Source organism: Rhinoderma darwinii, chromosome 4, assembly GCF_050947455.1.
Source record: "Rhinoderma darwinii isolate aRhiDar2 chromosome 4, aRhiDar2.hap1, whole genome shotgun sequence".
NCBI lineage: Eukaryota > Metazoa > Chordata > Amphibia > Anura > Rhinodermatidae > Rhinoderma > Rhinoderma darwinii.
In genome coordinates, this window is record NC_134690.1 from 276,120,606 (window position 1) to 276,137,077 (window position 16,472).

Here is a 16,472-nt window from a genome sequence, read left to right on the forward strand (position 1 = left end):
TATTAATTTCATAATATCTCCTTATAGGGGTCAATGATCCATTTTTCTGATACAGATCTCCAAATCTCCTGCTTCCCTTCACACAGCTATAGCGTTAAATGATAATATTCTGGTTGTCTGCTGCCACTATTAGTGGCTGGCAGCTAGATTGTTCTTATTGAAAGGGGATGTCCCGTGAAAGACAACGCTTTACAGAAAGGAGACGAGTAATGCATTTCACCACCAGTGGCGCTGCAGGAAAAATGTGTATTATATTCGGATGAATGGAAGTCAATGTAATACACTACAATCTACTTATGTTCCATTCTTAACGTTATAGGATATGAAAACAAGGGCACAAAGTATGGAAAACATACATGCCATGCAATAGATAAACTAATCTCAAAAGTACTTCAGCATTTCACCTATTAAACTCTACTCACCCATCACTGGCCACTGCTATCAAAAGTTCGTTGTCGTTATTCCCGCTCCTAAACTCCTCCTGCGACTGTAAATAACGGCCTGCAAACATTTTGCGCCTTTTATGGTAATAATCGGGTGTCCCTTTGTGCACACACACCAGAAGAGGACATTGATGCGCAAGCATGGGATTTCGTGTGTGCTGGGGGGAGGCGAGAAACTGTCAATCAAAAGTAAGAAAGCGTGGTTAACTCAAAGGCTTGAGGAATGAAGATATGACTCTTTTATGCTCATTAGGAAACAGTGCAGGAACACTAAAAAAACCTGAATGCTAAAGGTACACCACTAGGTATTGCAGATATGTATACTAATGTATTGCAGTATATTATCATTTCTACAGGCTCCTTTTAAGCCCTGCCACAGGGCAGACTGAAGGCAGACCTGTGGGTCTTCATTAGGCCCCTGGGCTGCCATGACAACCATCGGCACCCCGCAATCGTGTCGTGGGGGAGCCGATGAGCTGTCGGAGGGGCCCACCTCCCTCTTTTTAAAGCCTCAGATGCTGCGGTCAGAGGCAGGGCTTAACAGGAGATGAAGAAAGGCAGTCATAGAGGCCCTCATTAGGCCATGACAACCGTTAGGACACCACGAACATGTTGCGGGGGGGGGATTTGAGCTGTCAGAGCGGGGCACACCCTCTTTCTACTGTTTAAGATGCCGTGATCGCGGGTAGGAGTTAAGGAGGTTGTCCCACCAAGGAGATTTACTGTATCAGCTATCCACAGGACAGGTAAAAAATGTCTGATTCGCTGGGTCCCCCAACAATCACTAGATTGTGGGGGTCCTGAGCTCCATTATAGCAGTGAGGAGGAGTTTAAATGGGCAGTGGTCACGCATGTGTCCTGCCGATACATATAATGTCAAATGAGGGGAAGGTTCAGGACCCCGGTTCTAGTGTGTACAGGGGATAAATGTTCTTTGTGGAACAACCGCTTTAACACAAAATAATGACATTGCGCTATAAGATAAATTATTTATTAATTCTTCTAAAATATTATTTGTATAATGGTTTGTAAGACCAAAAAAAAAAACATATGTCCATCCTGTCCAGCCTATTCTGCAATGTTGATCCAGAGGAAGGCAAAATCCTGACTTCAATATGGCAATCAAAATAAATCCCTGGATCAAGAACACACCTACAGTAATCTAGTAACTATAATTCGTATTATTATTATACTCCGGAAAAGACATCCAGGCTCCTTTTGAACTCTTTATGTGCATGGGATGCAATAAAAAAAAAATAAAAAAAAATAAATAAATAAAAAAAATAAAATAAAAAAAAAAATATATATATATATATAAACTAACAGGCTAATATAACATCCCTTATTATTATTATTATTATAATAATAATAATTTAAAAAACAACAACCTCAAAAGCACACTTTCTTATTGTAATCTCCAAGCAGCTCAAAGGAATAAGCTCAAGGCAGGGGGGGGGATCCTTTTTTCTGCCAAGGGCCATTTGGATATTTATAACATCATTCGCGGGCCATACAAAATTATCAACTTAAAAATCACTCTGCTATATTTGGTCAACAATCTAATTAACTCACCCCTAATGTGATGTCTGGAACTGCTTCTCTTTGGTGAGGCGTGTGATGTTAGCCGATATTGATGATGTAGCTACTGCGTCGGTCAGTCTGGAGCGCAGTCGCCTCTTTGCAATGGTAAGTTTTGAAAAGAACTCGCAGCAGTATGTTGTTCCGACTTACTTACTTAAAGGGGTTTTCCCATCAGGGAAATTTATGACATATCCACTGGATATGTCATAAATGTCAGATATATCCTTTGGGATCCGTACCGATCTCTAGAAAGGGGCCCCCTAAGCCCCGTTCTACCGCTCTGTGTTCCGGCTGATTTCCGACCATGAAGAAGAAAACAGCGTAGCTCGCTGAGCTACGTTGTTTCTGTAACTCCCATAGTAGTGAATGGCGGCTACGAAAGCAGTGTAGCATGCGAGTTACGCTGTTTCTGTAACTACCATTCAGTTTTATGGGACTTACGGAAACAGCGTAGCTCAGCGAGCTACGCTATTTCCTTTTTCATGGTCGGAATTCACCTGCATCAGCCGCGGCAGAACGGGGTTTAGGGGGCCCCGTTCTAGATATAGGTGCGGGTCCCAGAGGTGGAACCCGAATATATCTGACATGACATATCCTGTTGATATGTTATAAATGTCTCTGATGGGAAACCCCCTTTAAGTCATTCATGTGTTCTGACGTGCCCATGGTGTTTGTATTACTACCCTTACTATTCCTTCTTGTTTATATATTAGGGAAAGAGTTGCATCAAGGAATTTGTGCTCTCCTCTAAAACAGGTCCTGTCACATTTGTAACAGCTTGTAGCACAAAAAACATGGCGGCAGTCAGAGTGAGGTCGGTGCGTCCTGTGACGAGTGGACCAGTTCAGTCACCTGACTAGTCTTTTGACCTCACGTCACTGACGTGAGGTCAGGTGATTGGACTATGCCGGCCCGTGAGTGGACCGGTCAGGTGACCGGACTCGTTCACTCTCGGGCCGGCACGCACCAGCCTCACTCAGTCCGCCGCTTCCATACTTGGCTCCTCCTGCTCCTAAATGTGAGTGAGTAGGGCGGACGGAGCCAAGTAGCGAATAACACGGCGGCAGCGCGGTCTGAGTGAGGTTGGGCCAGACTGAATGATCTTGCGGGCCCTATATGACCCGTGGGCCGGAGGTTCCCCACCCCTGTTTTAAGGTTTTGGAATAGTCTCAGGCCAGTGAACTTAAATATTATTGTGGGTGTATAGTTACATAAATATGACGGTTACGGCTTATTCAGACGAACGTGATATACGTCCGTGCAACTCGCGTGATTTTCATGCGCGTCGCACGGAGCTATATTAGTCTATGGGGCAGTGCAGACAGTTGCGTGATTTTTCCGCAGCGTGAGTCCGCTGCGTAAAACCCACGACATGTCCGTTCTGTGTGCGTATTTCGCACATCACGCACCCATTGAAGTCAATGGGTGCATGAAAATCACTCGCACCACACGGAAGTACTTCCGTGGGACGCGCGTGATTCGCACAACAGCAGTGAAAAGTATGAATGAAACCAGAAAAGCACCTAGTGCTTTTCTGTTTACGAACATCCAAACGGAGTGTCAATAATGATGGCGGCTTTGCGAAAATCACGCAGCCGCGCATCATACTGGGCTGACACACGGAGCTGTTAAGTGACTTTTGCGCTCGCAAAACTCCACGTTTTTTGTGCGCGCAAAACGCACACGCTCGTGTGAATCCGGCCTTAGGGTATGTGCACACGATAACTGCAATTACGGAGCTGTTTTCAGTAGAAAACAACTCCTGAATTTCAGACGTAATTGCATGTACTCACGTTTTGTGGGGCGTCTTTTACGGATGTAATTTGGAGCTGTTCTTCATTGGAGTCAATGAAAAACGGCTCCAATTACGTCCCAAGAAGTGTCCTGCAGTTCTTTTGACGAGGCTCTAATTTTACGCACCGTCTTTTGACAGCGACGCGTAAAATGACAGCTCGTCGGCACAGTACATCGTAAAGCCCATTGCAAGCAATGGGCAGATGTTTGCCGACGTATTGGAGCCGTTTTTTCAGACGTAATTCGAGGCGTAAAACGCCTCCATTACGTCTGAAAATAGGTCGTGTGAACCCAGCCTTAAAGAAAACCCCATGTGCTTTACTTTCAACCCGGAGAAAGGGAGATGATGTGGATGAAGGGAAGGGGGGAGTTACATTTTAAAACTTTGTCCCCCCCTACTACTCAAGAAGAGAAGCAAAATATTCTTAAGGCATGAGCTAATCTGCCCTGAAAGCGAAACGTTTTCTTCCTGACCCCAAGTGGCGATAAAACTGGATCAACATTCAAACAAGAATTCTATACGTTTACATTATGGTACTATGGCAGTCATTAGGGAATATCTAAATATAATCGACAGTTGTCCCAGAAGATCCTGTAGCGGTTACGTGCCATTCATCAATCATGTGATGCTGCCAGCCATGAACGGCACATAACCGCTGAGGCCAGAGATTGTCTGTAGCAGCATGTGATCGATGAACGGCATGTGACCGCTGCAGGTTCATCTGGGACCTGAGGGGTATTCCCATCTCGGACATTCATGGCATAAATGTACGATAGATGTGGGTCCCAGCTTCTGGACCCGCACCCATCTCTAGAGCGGGGCCTAGTGACTCCCATCCTACTTTCTCCCACTGTCATTGGGCTACGGCCACTGACTGATGAGGTGGCCGGGTTTTCCGGAAAACAGCCGAGCACGTTTTGCTACACTGCTTCTGTAACTCCCATTCCATTCTATAGAAGCTTGCTGTGGTATGCTGTTTCCGTAATTTCCATTCACTTCTATGGGAGTCCCGTAAACTGTAGCAAAATATGCTCAGCTGTATCTGGAAAACCTGGCCACCTCATCAGAGAGTGACCGGAGCCCAACGTCCGCTCCAGATGGTAGGACGGGGGACTGAGGGCCTCGTTCTGGAGATATAGGTGCTGATTCTGGAGGTGGGACCTGCATCTATTGGACATTTATCCCATACCCTGTGAATATCTCATAAATGTCCGAGATGGGAATACCCTTTCAAGTTATGTATTTTCTAAAGCTATAGATAATTTTTTTTGTTTGTCTCTTTGGGTTATTTCATTAAATGCCCCTTATTTTGGCTTTTATTGCCTTTAACATTAGATGGGTAGATCACAAACAACAGATTTCTGAACTAGAATTGTTCTGCAAAGAATAAAAAGACTGTTAGTCGACTACAACAAATGTTTAGAGGCTGTGATGTCTCCCATAGGGGGTGTTACTAATTATTGACTGACAGGGTGCCCAAACTTTAGGACATGTACATTTTTATGTTTTATGTTGATTAATTCAGCAAATAAAAAATGGAGTATCAAACGTTCCCTGCGAAGGTCGCTCTCTTTTCTTAATAATTCGCCAAACTTTTGCAAAAGACTCTATGCACTACGTAGACATGCTGCTTTCAAAATAGAATAAGCAGCAGAGAAAAATCCCGTCACAGCTTTTTCCTTAGGCCTCATGCACACGGCCGTGCCCGTAATTGCGGTAACGGCCGGCCACCGACCGCCGCGTGCTGCATTTTCGTGCCGTGCTCCCATACAAAGTATGGTCGCTGCTGGCTCTGTGTGTATGTAGTGACAGACTTAGGGCTTATTTAGACTTTATTTGATTTTCACGCGCGTCGAACGGACCTATGCTAGTCTATGGGGCAGTGCAGACAGTCAGTGATTTTTGCGCAGCGTGTGTCTGCTGCGTAAAACTCACGACATGTCATATATTTGTGCGTTTTTCGCGCATCACGCACCCATTGAAGTCAATGGGTGCGTGAAAATCACGCGCACCACACGGAAGCACTTCCGTGGGACGCGTGTGATTCGCGCAACAGCAGTAAAAAGTATGATTGAAAACAGAAAAGCACCACGTTCTACAAACATACAAACAGTGTCATAATGATGGCGGCTGCGCGAAAATCACGCAGCCACGCATCATATGGTGATGACACATGGAGCTGTTAAGTGCCTTTTGCGCCCGAAAAACGCTGCGCTCGTGTAAATCCGGCCTGAGACTAAGGCCCCAATGCACACGACCGTAATTACGTCCCGTAATTACGGCACCATTCAGTTGTATTGGCCGTGGACACCTTTCAGTATCGCTACAGATGGGTGTCCGTGCCGTAGAACTGTGCCCGGCATCTTGTATGGGAGCACGGCCCATAAATGCGGGTGGCCGCCGGCCGTGCCTGCAACCGCGGGCCTTGATTACGGCCACAGCCGTGTGCATGGGGCCTGAGGCTGGGTTCACACGACCTATTTTCAGACGTAAACGAGGCATATTATGCCTCGTTTTACGCCTGAGAATAGGGCTACAACACGTCGGCAAACATCTGCCCATTCATTTGAATGGGTTTGCTGACGTACTGTGCAGACGACCTGTAATTTACGCGTTGTCGTTTGACAGCTGTCAAACTAAGACGCGTAAATTGACTGCCTCGGCAAAGAAGTGCAGGGCACTTCTTTGCAACGTAATTTGAGCCGTTCTTCATTGAAGTCAATGAAGAGCAGCTCAAGATTACAGCCGTCACAGACGCCTCGCATAATACGAGGAGCAGCATTTACATCTGAAACGACGCAGCTGTTTTCTTCTGAAAACAGTCTGTCTTTTCAGACGTAAAAGCCTCTCATCGTGTGCACATACCCTTACCCTTTACAATCAGCTGTGTCCTCCTCTGGCAGATTAACCCTTTACAAACAGCTGTCTTCTCCTTTAGTAGACTAAGCAGCTGTGTACTCCTCTAGCAGATTGACCCTTTACATACAGCTGTGTCCTCTTCTAGCAGATTAACCCTTTACAGACAGCTGTGTCCTCCTCTAGCAGATTAACCCTTTACATACAGCTGTGTCCTCCTCTAGCAGATTAACCCTTTACATACAGCTGTGTCCTCCTCTAGCAGATTAACCCTTTACATACAGCTGAGTCCTCCTCTAGCAGATTAAGGGTATGTTCACAGGGAAATCTTATTACATGTCTGATAAAATGACAAATAATCTGAACTTTACCTCGTGGTAAAGTTCAGGCTCCAGGCTGGAGGTGAGGAAAATGTTCGCCTGATGTGCGTTTTCCTGACCAGATCTGAACACAAACTCCACTTTACCATTCAGATGCTGTATAGAATCAGCTCCTCCCCCTCACTGTTAGTTCCTCCCAAAGAAGAAAATCGCACCGGATTTTGACCTCACTCTTCTGAAATGAAAGTAAAAACTATGTCCTGTAATACTGAGGGAAATTCCCTGTCCTGCTAATCCTATGTATTTAGGAAAAGTCTTCTGTCAGTTTTTGTTTTTTTTCTCAGTACCGATAGGTCCTCTTTAACCCTTGCGCTGTCAGTGGTTTTTGGACATTTTGCACCTTTAGCAGCCAGGACAGCCGGCACACACCAATATCACAGAGACTCATGGCTGCAAGATTCTCTGGTGTTGTGCCCACTACCAGATAAAAGACTTTCTGTTGAGTCTTTTGATAAAGGACTACTTCCAATTGTACAAACCGTACACAAGGCGACATTGCCTTAGAGGAACACCACCTTTTCCCTTTTTCTTCACTTTCGCATCTACAAATTTCACACTTTTGACATCTACAAATAAAACCTATATCACAAGATGCATCACACACCTAAAAATAAAAGTTCAAGATGTGCGGAGTTCATACATACCACTTAGGGTATGTTCACACGAGTTCATTACGTCCGTAATTGACGGACGTATTTCGGCCGCAAGTACCGGACCGAACACCGTGCAGGGAGCCGGGTTCCTAGCATCATAGTTATGTACGACGCTAGGAGTCCCTGCCTCGCTGCCGGACAACTGTCCCGTACTGTAATCATGTTTTCAGTACGGGACAGTTGTCCGGCAGCGAGGCAGGGACTCCTAGCGTCGTACATAAGTATGATGCTAGGAGCCCGGCTCCCTGCACTGTGTTCGGTCCGGTATTTGCGGCCGAAATACGTTCGTCAATTACGGACGTAATGACCTCGTGTGAACATACCCAAATGCCTATGTCTACATGCACATATCTTCATAAAATCAACAGAACTTAAGAGACACAAAATCAGGTTTTAAGCTGGAAATTTTTAAAAGGAATAACTTATAAAGTACACGAATTACACCTTGAAAAGTGAGAGCACCCCTAAATCCTGCATATTCCCTGAAAGAAGGCAAACTGACAATTACAGTTGTATTGATGTGTCATTGACAGCAATGTCCACCTTTGTGACGGACAGGAATTTGAATAAAAGTGGGAAAAAAGCATTAAAACATACATTTTCATATAGAAGCAGAGGTTTATACACAAAAACGAATGTAAAAATAATAGACCAAGTTGTGCGAAGTTCATATATACCACAAGGATCTACTGTACATTAACAAGAGCTTGCCAAACAGTGGCATCCGTCACCTATAGGTTATATTGGTATCCTTTTAACAGATACGTCATGAACTCACATGACTCTGTCCATGCCGTTAAACGGATACGGTTATAGCTTTTTCGTGACGGGTGCCACTGCTAGACATTCGACAGTGGCCTCCGTTTAACGCATATGTCGGGAAGCTCCAGTGACAGAACTGTCTATATATGGACAGTTAGGGTATAGTTAACATGTATCGTAAATACTGCGAATTTTCCGCAACGTATTTTATTGTGGAAAATCCACAGCATAATATAGTAGCAGCTGAGTTGATAAGATTTGAACAAATCTCATTCGTAAAATACTTTTTTTTTTATTTTTTTTTAAATCCGCAGCATGTCAATTTATGCTGCAGAATCGCTGGTTTTCTGTTGCAGGTTTTCCACATTAATTTCATTGGGGAGGTAAAACGTTGCAATTTTTGTGGCGGAAAAGCTGCGATTCTGCTGCAAAAATCGTAACTCAGAAAAATTAAAAAAAAGCTTATACTTACCAGATCTCTCTGCTTCTCCGTCCAGGCCGGCCTCCTAAGATGACGTTCATCCCATGTGACTGATGTAGCAACAGGCTGCCCAGCCACATGGAATGAAGTGTCATCCCAGAAGGCCGAGCTGCAGAACATCAGAGAGACGCGTCACCATGACTACGGGTAAGTATAATCGTTTTTTTTCTTAACCTGCTGTTTTCCACAGCGGACATTCTGTCTGGAAAACTGTACCACAATTGCTGCTTTTACGCAGCATATCCGCCCCGTGTGAAAATACCCTTACAGTGTAGCTTCCCGATGCAGCAGAGGCTTCCATGCCTGCAGACTCCGGCCGCCCTGTCTCCCCATGATGTAGCTTTAATAACTCTGTTATACTCCTATTTCTAAAAATATATACTGACCTATACCAGCCTGAGGGAGGCCAAAAATACACTCTTGTGGCCTCTGTCGGGCTAATGGAGCCCCATGGACACGTTTATCGTGTACTTCAGGCACTTTCCCGCCGTATACGCTAAACGTGATGTGCACAGGGTTTTTAGATAAAACTGTTGCGGTGACCTTTGAATTTAACAAGGCATTCTTCAAACAGAATAATTATTAAATGAATTAGTAACGTGTGTTAAAATGTCAGGATTAAATGTGTGTCTGAAGGTTGAAACCACTTGATCTGCCTATTTAGGTGTTACTTCAAAGGATATAGTCAATATCCAGTCATCTTTCATCAGTCTATATGAAACTAAGAAATGAAATGTAACATTGCTGTGGGTTAAACAGCAGTTGCACTCGTGAACCTCTTTAAGATGACCACCCAAAATTGCATTGAAAAATGGTCTTCTACAATGAAAGATTTCTGTCATATTAGTGCCTTTTAGTCCCTGTGATTATCGACTTGATTTGACTGTGCTCTCTAGTGACATGTTGATCATTTAAAAAAAAATTTAAGTAAAAATCTGAAGAAATTTTGAGGCACATTTTTGACTTTTTCCATTTTTTTTGCGGCATTATTTGCCCACGAACATTGAATCTAATGCAAAAAAGTGCTGCAACAAAAAACCTCCAAATGAGAACATGCAGGTTTTTTTCTGCCTCCCATTGATTTCAATGGCAGGTCAGAGGCGGAAACCGCTAGAAGAAAGAGTATGCTGCTTTTTTTTTTTTTCTGCGAGCAGCCAGAAGCTGCCCGGGGGGAAAAAAAAAACACCTCTGCCTTCCATTGAAATCAATAGAAGCGATTTTGGAAGTTTTTTAAGCTAATTCCGACACGGTTTCTGCGTCAAAATCAGCGCCAAAAAACTCTGTGTGAACTGAACCTAAATGGACGGTCATCAAAATATGGAGAATGGTGGTCTAGGGTGATGAAGGGTTTAATATCCCTGGTGGCCTATGGTATTAATAGGGTTAATATGTGAATGATATTAACAGCTTGATCTATAAGGGTATGTTCACACGCAGTGTTTTCAGGCGTATTTCGGCTCGTTTACTACTCGAAAAATGCCTGAAAAAACAGAAGCTGAATGCCTACAAAGGTCTGCCCACTGAAATCAATGGGAAAAACAGAATTTAGTTCATTCGGGGCGTCTTTTTACGCCTGTAAAAAGAAGTGCATGTCACTTCTTGGGCTGTGTTCACACTGAGTTTTTTGCAGGAGGAAAATTCCTCCTGCAAAAACTGCTCCAGACGGTTTTTGCACAGTAGTTTCACAAAAACTCGTCAAAACACTCGTCGAGGCGTTTTTTTCCTCTTTCTGACTGATTGAAATGGGGTTTTGGAGGCGGAAACCGCCTCAAGATGGGTCATGACGCTTCTTTTTACCGCAACGCGTTTTTTTTACTCGCGGTAAAAAAACTCGTCCAACTCCCATTGAAATCAATGGGAGCCATTTTCGGGCGGTTTTTGAGGAGTTTTGCGGCACGGTTTCCGCGTCAAAAAACTCAGTGTGAACAGGGCCTTGAGGCGTTTTTTGGAGCTAATTTTCCATTGAACACTATGAAAAACACCTAAAAAGAAGCCTCAAAAGAAGCTCCAAATTAAAAGAAGCTTCATTTTCAGCTTCAAAAACGCCTGGAAATCAGAGGCTGTTTTCTCTGAAAACAGCTCCATATTTTCAGACGTTTTTTGTTAAGCATGTGAACATACCCTTAGGCTGGGTTCACACGACCTATTTTCAGGCGTAAACGAAGCGTATTATGCCTCGATTTACGCCTGAAAATACGGCTCCAATACGTCGGCAAACATCTGCCCATTCATTTGGATGGGTTTGCCAACGTACTGTGCCGACGACCTGTCATTTACGCGTCGTCGTTTGACAGCTGTCAAACAACGACGCGTAAAATGACTGCCTCGTCAAAGAAGTGCAGGACACTTCTTTGGACGTTTTTGGAGCCGTTTTCTCATAGACTCCAATGAAAACAGCTCCAAAAACGGACGTGAAAAACGCCACGAAAAACGCGAGTTGCTCAAAAAATGTCTGAAAATCAGGGGCTGTTTTCCCTTGAAAACAGCTCCGTATTTTCAGACGTAATTGCAGTTATCGTGTGCACATACCCTTAGCCTTCCTGTTAAAGTGGCCATACACCTAAGATCCCTGTCAGCCATATGCTTGTTCGTCCGACATCTATTCTTTCCTTCTATGTGTAGCATCAGGTATATATGTTGATGTTGTATATCGTCGCCTCCTCCCTGTCCGTTACCACCTGAAAAAGCTCTCTACCTTGTGATTTTCCGATCGCAAGCTCATAATCTATACGTAAAACACTTCTGAGAGATTTCGAACCTTGAGTTAGGTATTTTCAGTCACTATACCTATAAAACACTATACATAATAAAGCTGGTACAGTAGTTCTTGATGTATGTAATTTGCTTTATAAACAAACAAAAAAAACATTAGATTCCCTGAAACTACTTGTGATTAAGACTGATGTCCGTTTCTTTTTGTTTCAACAGACACTAGATCAACTTCCACTGACCAATCCAGAACATTTTGGAACTCCTGTAATAGGAAAGAAAACAAATCGGGGAAGAAGATCTAATCACATGTGAGTGTTCCCTGTGATGTTTTTTCTAAATTGCCTCCTCCGTGCAGACGGCAGAACTGTGTGCACGGAGCCTAATGGCCATGCATAAAGGCTCCCGAGCACAAAGACGCACCTCCTCCGTGCCGTACAGGCTTCACCGGGTGCCATACGTGCTGACGTATACTCCCCTTGTAGCAGTGCTTCTAGGGGAGAATACGGAGTAAAATTTTGTATGTCCCTGTATGAAATCGAAGGTATACGGAGGTTGAGTAGAGGTCCCATAAACCTTAATGGGAGCCCTATTATTACTCAGTACTATACTGCTGAAAATCGGTTTCCATATGTGTGTAGGAGCAATGCTTCTAGGGGAAAATATATCACTTCACCCGACAGAGCCTCTGCGGCAGCACATGGAGGCCTGTACTAGAGAGCCGTGTGATCTATGTGCATTGCCATACAAGCTATATACAAATGGCTGCCATGTGCTTGAGCCCTTATTCACTGAGGCGATCAATTGGTGGCAATTTTTCTAGAGCTATCAACAAAAATCATCTGTGTAGCTGAGGCCTAAAACACATATCATTACATGCACATAATTAGGCCTTGTTCACTCTCTGCAGATTTTGTATGCATTTTTTTAATCCCAAACCAGAATTGGATCCAGTAGAGAAGACACTTTAACCCCTTCCCTCTTTTTAGCCACTTTTGACCTTCCTGACAGAGCCTCATTTTTCAAATCTGACATGTGTCACTTTATGTGGTAATAACTCCGGAATGCTTTCACCTATCCAAGCGATTCTGAGATTGTTTTCTCGTGACACATTGGACTTTATGTTACTGGCAAAATTTGCTCGATATGTTCAGTATTTAATTGTGAAAAACGCCAAAAATTAGCGAAAAATTGCAAAAATTTTAATTTTTCTCAATTTAAATGTATCTGCTTGTAAGACAGGCAGTTATACCACACAAAATTGTTGCTAATTAACATCACCCATATGTCTACTTTAGATTGGCATCGTTTTTTGAACATCCTTTTATTTTTCTATGACCTCACAAGGCTTAGAACTTTAGCAGCAATTTCTCACATTTTCAAGAAAATTTCAAAAGGCTATTTTTACAGGGGCCAGTTCAGTTGTGAAGTGGTTTTGAGGGCCTTATATATTAGAAACCCCCAAAAAGTCACCCCATTTAAAAAACTTCACCCCTCAAAGTATTCAAAACAGCATTTAGAAAATGTCTTAACCCTTTACACATTTCACAGGAATTAAAGCAAAGTAGAGGTGAAATTTACAAATTTCATATTTTTCTGCAGAAATAAATCTTTAATACAATTTTTTTTATAACACAGAAGGTTTTACCAGAGAAATGCAACTCAATATTTGTTGCCCAGTTTCTGCAGTTTTAGGAAATATCCCACATGTGGCCGTAGCATGCTACTGGAATGAAGCACCGGCCTCAGAAGCAAAGGAATACCTAGTGGATTTTGCGCCTTATTTTTGTTAGAATATATTTTAGGCACCATGTCAGGTTTGAAGGGCTCTTGCAGTGACAAAACAGTAAAAATCCCCCAAAAGTGACCCCATCTGGGAAACTAGACACCTCAAGGAAATTATCTAGGGGTATAGTGAGCATTTTGACCGCACAGGTTTTTTTACAGAAATTATTGGAAGTAGGCCGTGAAAATTAAAATCAACATTTCTTCAAAGAAAATGTAGGTTTAGCGATTTTTTTTCTCATTTCCACAAGGACTAAAGGAGAAAAAGCACCGCAAAATTTGTAAAGCAATTTCTCCCGAGTAAAACAATACCTCACATGTGGTAATAAACGGTTGTTTGTAGAAACGGCGTGGCTGAGAAGGGAAAGAGCGCTATTTGGCTTTTGGAGTTCACATTTAGCAGGAATGGTTTGCGGAGGCCATGTCACATTTACAAAGCCCCTGAGGTGACAAAACAGTGGAAACCCCCAACAAGTGACCCCATTTTGGAAACTATACCCCTTGAGGAAATTATCTAGGGGTATAGTGAGCATTTTGACCCCACAGGTTTTTTGCAGAAATTTTTGCAAGTAGGCTGTGAAAATGAAAATCTACATTTTATCAAATAAAATGTAGGTTTAGCTAACTTTTTTATGATTTCCACAAGGACTGAAGGAGAAAAAGCACCGCAAAATTTGTAAAGCAATTTCTCCCGAGTAAAACAATACCCCACATGTGGTAATAAACGGTTGTTTGGAGACACGGCGTGGCTGAGAAGGAAAAGAGCGCTATTTGGCTTTTGGAGTTCACATTTAGCAGGAATGGTTTGCGGAGGCCATGTCACATTTACAAAGCCCCTGAGGGGACAAAACAGTGGAAACGCCCCACAAGTGACCCCATTTTGGAGACTACACCCATTGAGGAAATTATCTAGGGGTATAGTGAGCGATTTGACCCCACAGTTTTTTTTCAGAAATTATTGGAAGTAGGCCCTGAAAATAATAATCTACATTTTTTCAAAAAAAATCTAGGTTTAGCTAATTTTTTCTCATTTCCAGAAGGACTGAAGGAGAAAAAGCACCACAAAATTTGTAAAGCAATTTCTCCCGAGTAAAACAATACCCCACATGTGGTAATAAACGGCTGTTTGGACACACGGCAGGGCTTAGAAGGGAAAGAGCACTATTTGGCTTTTTGAGATCACATTTAGCAGGAATGATTTGCGGAGGCCATGTCGCATTTGCAAAGCCCCTGAGGGGACAAAACAATGAAAACGCCCAAAAAGGGACTCCATTTAGGAAACGACACCTCTTGAGGAATTCATCTAGGGGTGTAGTGAGCATTTTGACCCCACAGATGTTTCATAGAATTTATTAGAATTAGGCAGTGAAAATAAAAACAGTCCTTTTTCTGCAATAAGACGTAGCTTTAGCGCAAATTTTTTCATTTTCTCAACAAATAAAGGAAAAAAAAGAACCCAACATTTGTAAAGCAATTTCTCCCGAGTACGGCAATACCCCATATGTGGTCATAAACTGCTGTTTGGGCAAACGGCAGGGCTCAGAAGGGAAGGACCGCCATTTGGAGTGCAGATGTTGCTGGATTGGTTTCTGGGCGCCTGTGGGCCCAAAACAGTGTAAACCCCCCAGAAGTGACCCCATTTTGGAAAATACACCCCTCAATGCATTTACCAAGGGGTGTAGTAAGCATTTTAACCCTGCAGGTGTTTTGTAGAAATTAGTGTTCACTCGATGTTGCAGAGTGAAAATGGGATTTTTTTCCATAGATATGCCAATATGTGGTGCCCGGCTTGTGCCACCATAACAAGACAGCTCTCTAATTATTATGCGGTGTTTCCCGGTTTTAGAAACACCCTACATGTGGCCCTAATCTTTTGTCTGGACATATGACAGGGCTCAGAAGTGAAGAGTACCATGCGGAGTGGAGGCCTAATTTGGCGATTTACAAAGTATTGGTTCACAACTGCAGAGGCTCAGATGTGAAATAATAAAAAGAAACCCCTGATAAGTGACCCCCACTATGGAAACTGCACCCCTCAAGGCATTTATTAAGGGGTGTAGTGAGCATTTTCACCCCACAGGTCTTTTCCATAAATTAATGCGCTGCGGATGGTGCAAATTAAAAATGTATATTTTTCCCTAGATATGCCATTCAGTGGCAAATATGTCATGCCCAGCTTATGACACTGGAGACACACACCCCAAAAATTGTTAAAAGGGTTCTCCCGGGTATGACGATGCCATATATGTTGAAGGAAACTGCTGTTTGGGGACGCTGTAGGGTTCAGAGCCGAGGGAGCACCATTTGGCTTTTGGAGAGCGGATTTTGCTTGGTACTATATTTGTTTGAGTATTGCTGGTGTTTTATAATGTGGGGGTACATGTAAGCGGGGCGGAGTATATAAGGGGCATAGTCAGGTGGTATATAAAAAAATAATAATCCATAGATGTGTGTTACGCTGTGAAGCAATCCTTTCCGCACAGGCCAGTGTCGCACTGATAAATAATGTCATTTCTTATCCCCCTTTTGGTCCACACTCCGCACCTTTTGTAGTTTGGGGAATTTTGCTGGGAAAGTGTTGTCCTGGTATAATACGGGCACCGTCACTTCCAGCGGATATGTTTGGGCTCTCCCCTTCCTGGTTTCCTAATTTTAGGTCCTTGATAAATCGCCTTTTGAAACAGAAGAAATGTTCCCCTCGGGCACAACTGCATATTTTTTTATTTCCTGACTTATTGGAGCCATAACTAATTTTATTTTTCATAGACGTAGCGGTATGAGGGCTGGTTTGTTGCGGGACGAGCTGTAGTTATTATTGGTACCATTTTAGGGTACATGTGACTTTTTGATCACCTTTTATCCTATTTTTTGGGATGCCAGGTAAACAAAAAAACGCAATTCTGGCACAGCTTTTTTCGTTTTTTTTATATAGCGTTCACCATGCGTTATAAATTACATGTTAACTTTATTCTGCAGGTCAGTACGATTCTGGCGATACCTAATTTATAGCACTTTTTTATGTTTTAC

General features: G+C 43.1%; 1 protein-coding gene and 1 long non-coding RNA gene across 2 annotated transcripts in view; one reads left to right on the forward strand and one right to left on the reverse strand.

Moving 5' to 3' along the window:
• ARID4B (AT-rich interaction domain 4B) overlaps nucleotides 1-16,472 on the forward strand; it is a 168,793-nt gene that overhangs the window by 84,232 nt on the left and 68,089 nt on the right. Inside the window, exon 7 of the mRNA XM_075862529.1 lies at nucleotides 11,880-11,971. Within this exon, the coding sequence (XP_075718644.1) occupies nucleotides 11,880-11,971 (92 nt within the window). The remainder of the gene's footprint in view (nucleotides 1-11,879; nucleotides 11,972-16,472) is intronic.
• Nucleotides 3-9,025, reverse strand: LOC142761127 (uncharacterized). Its single transcript, XR_012883512.1, has 3 exons — nucleotides 8,943-9,025; nucleotides 423-619; nucleotides 3-231 (listed from the first exon to the last, which is right to left on the reverse strand). It is a non-coding gene; the product is annotated as an uncharacterized LOC142761127 (long non-coding RNA).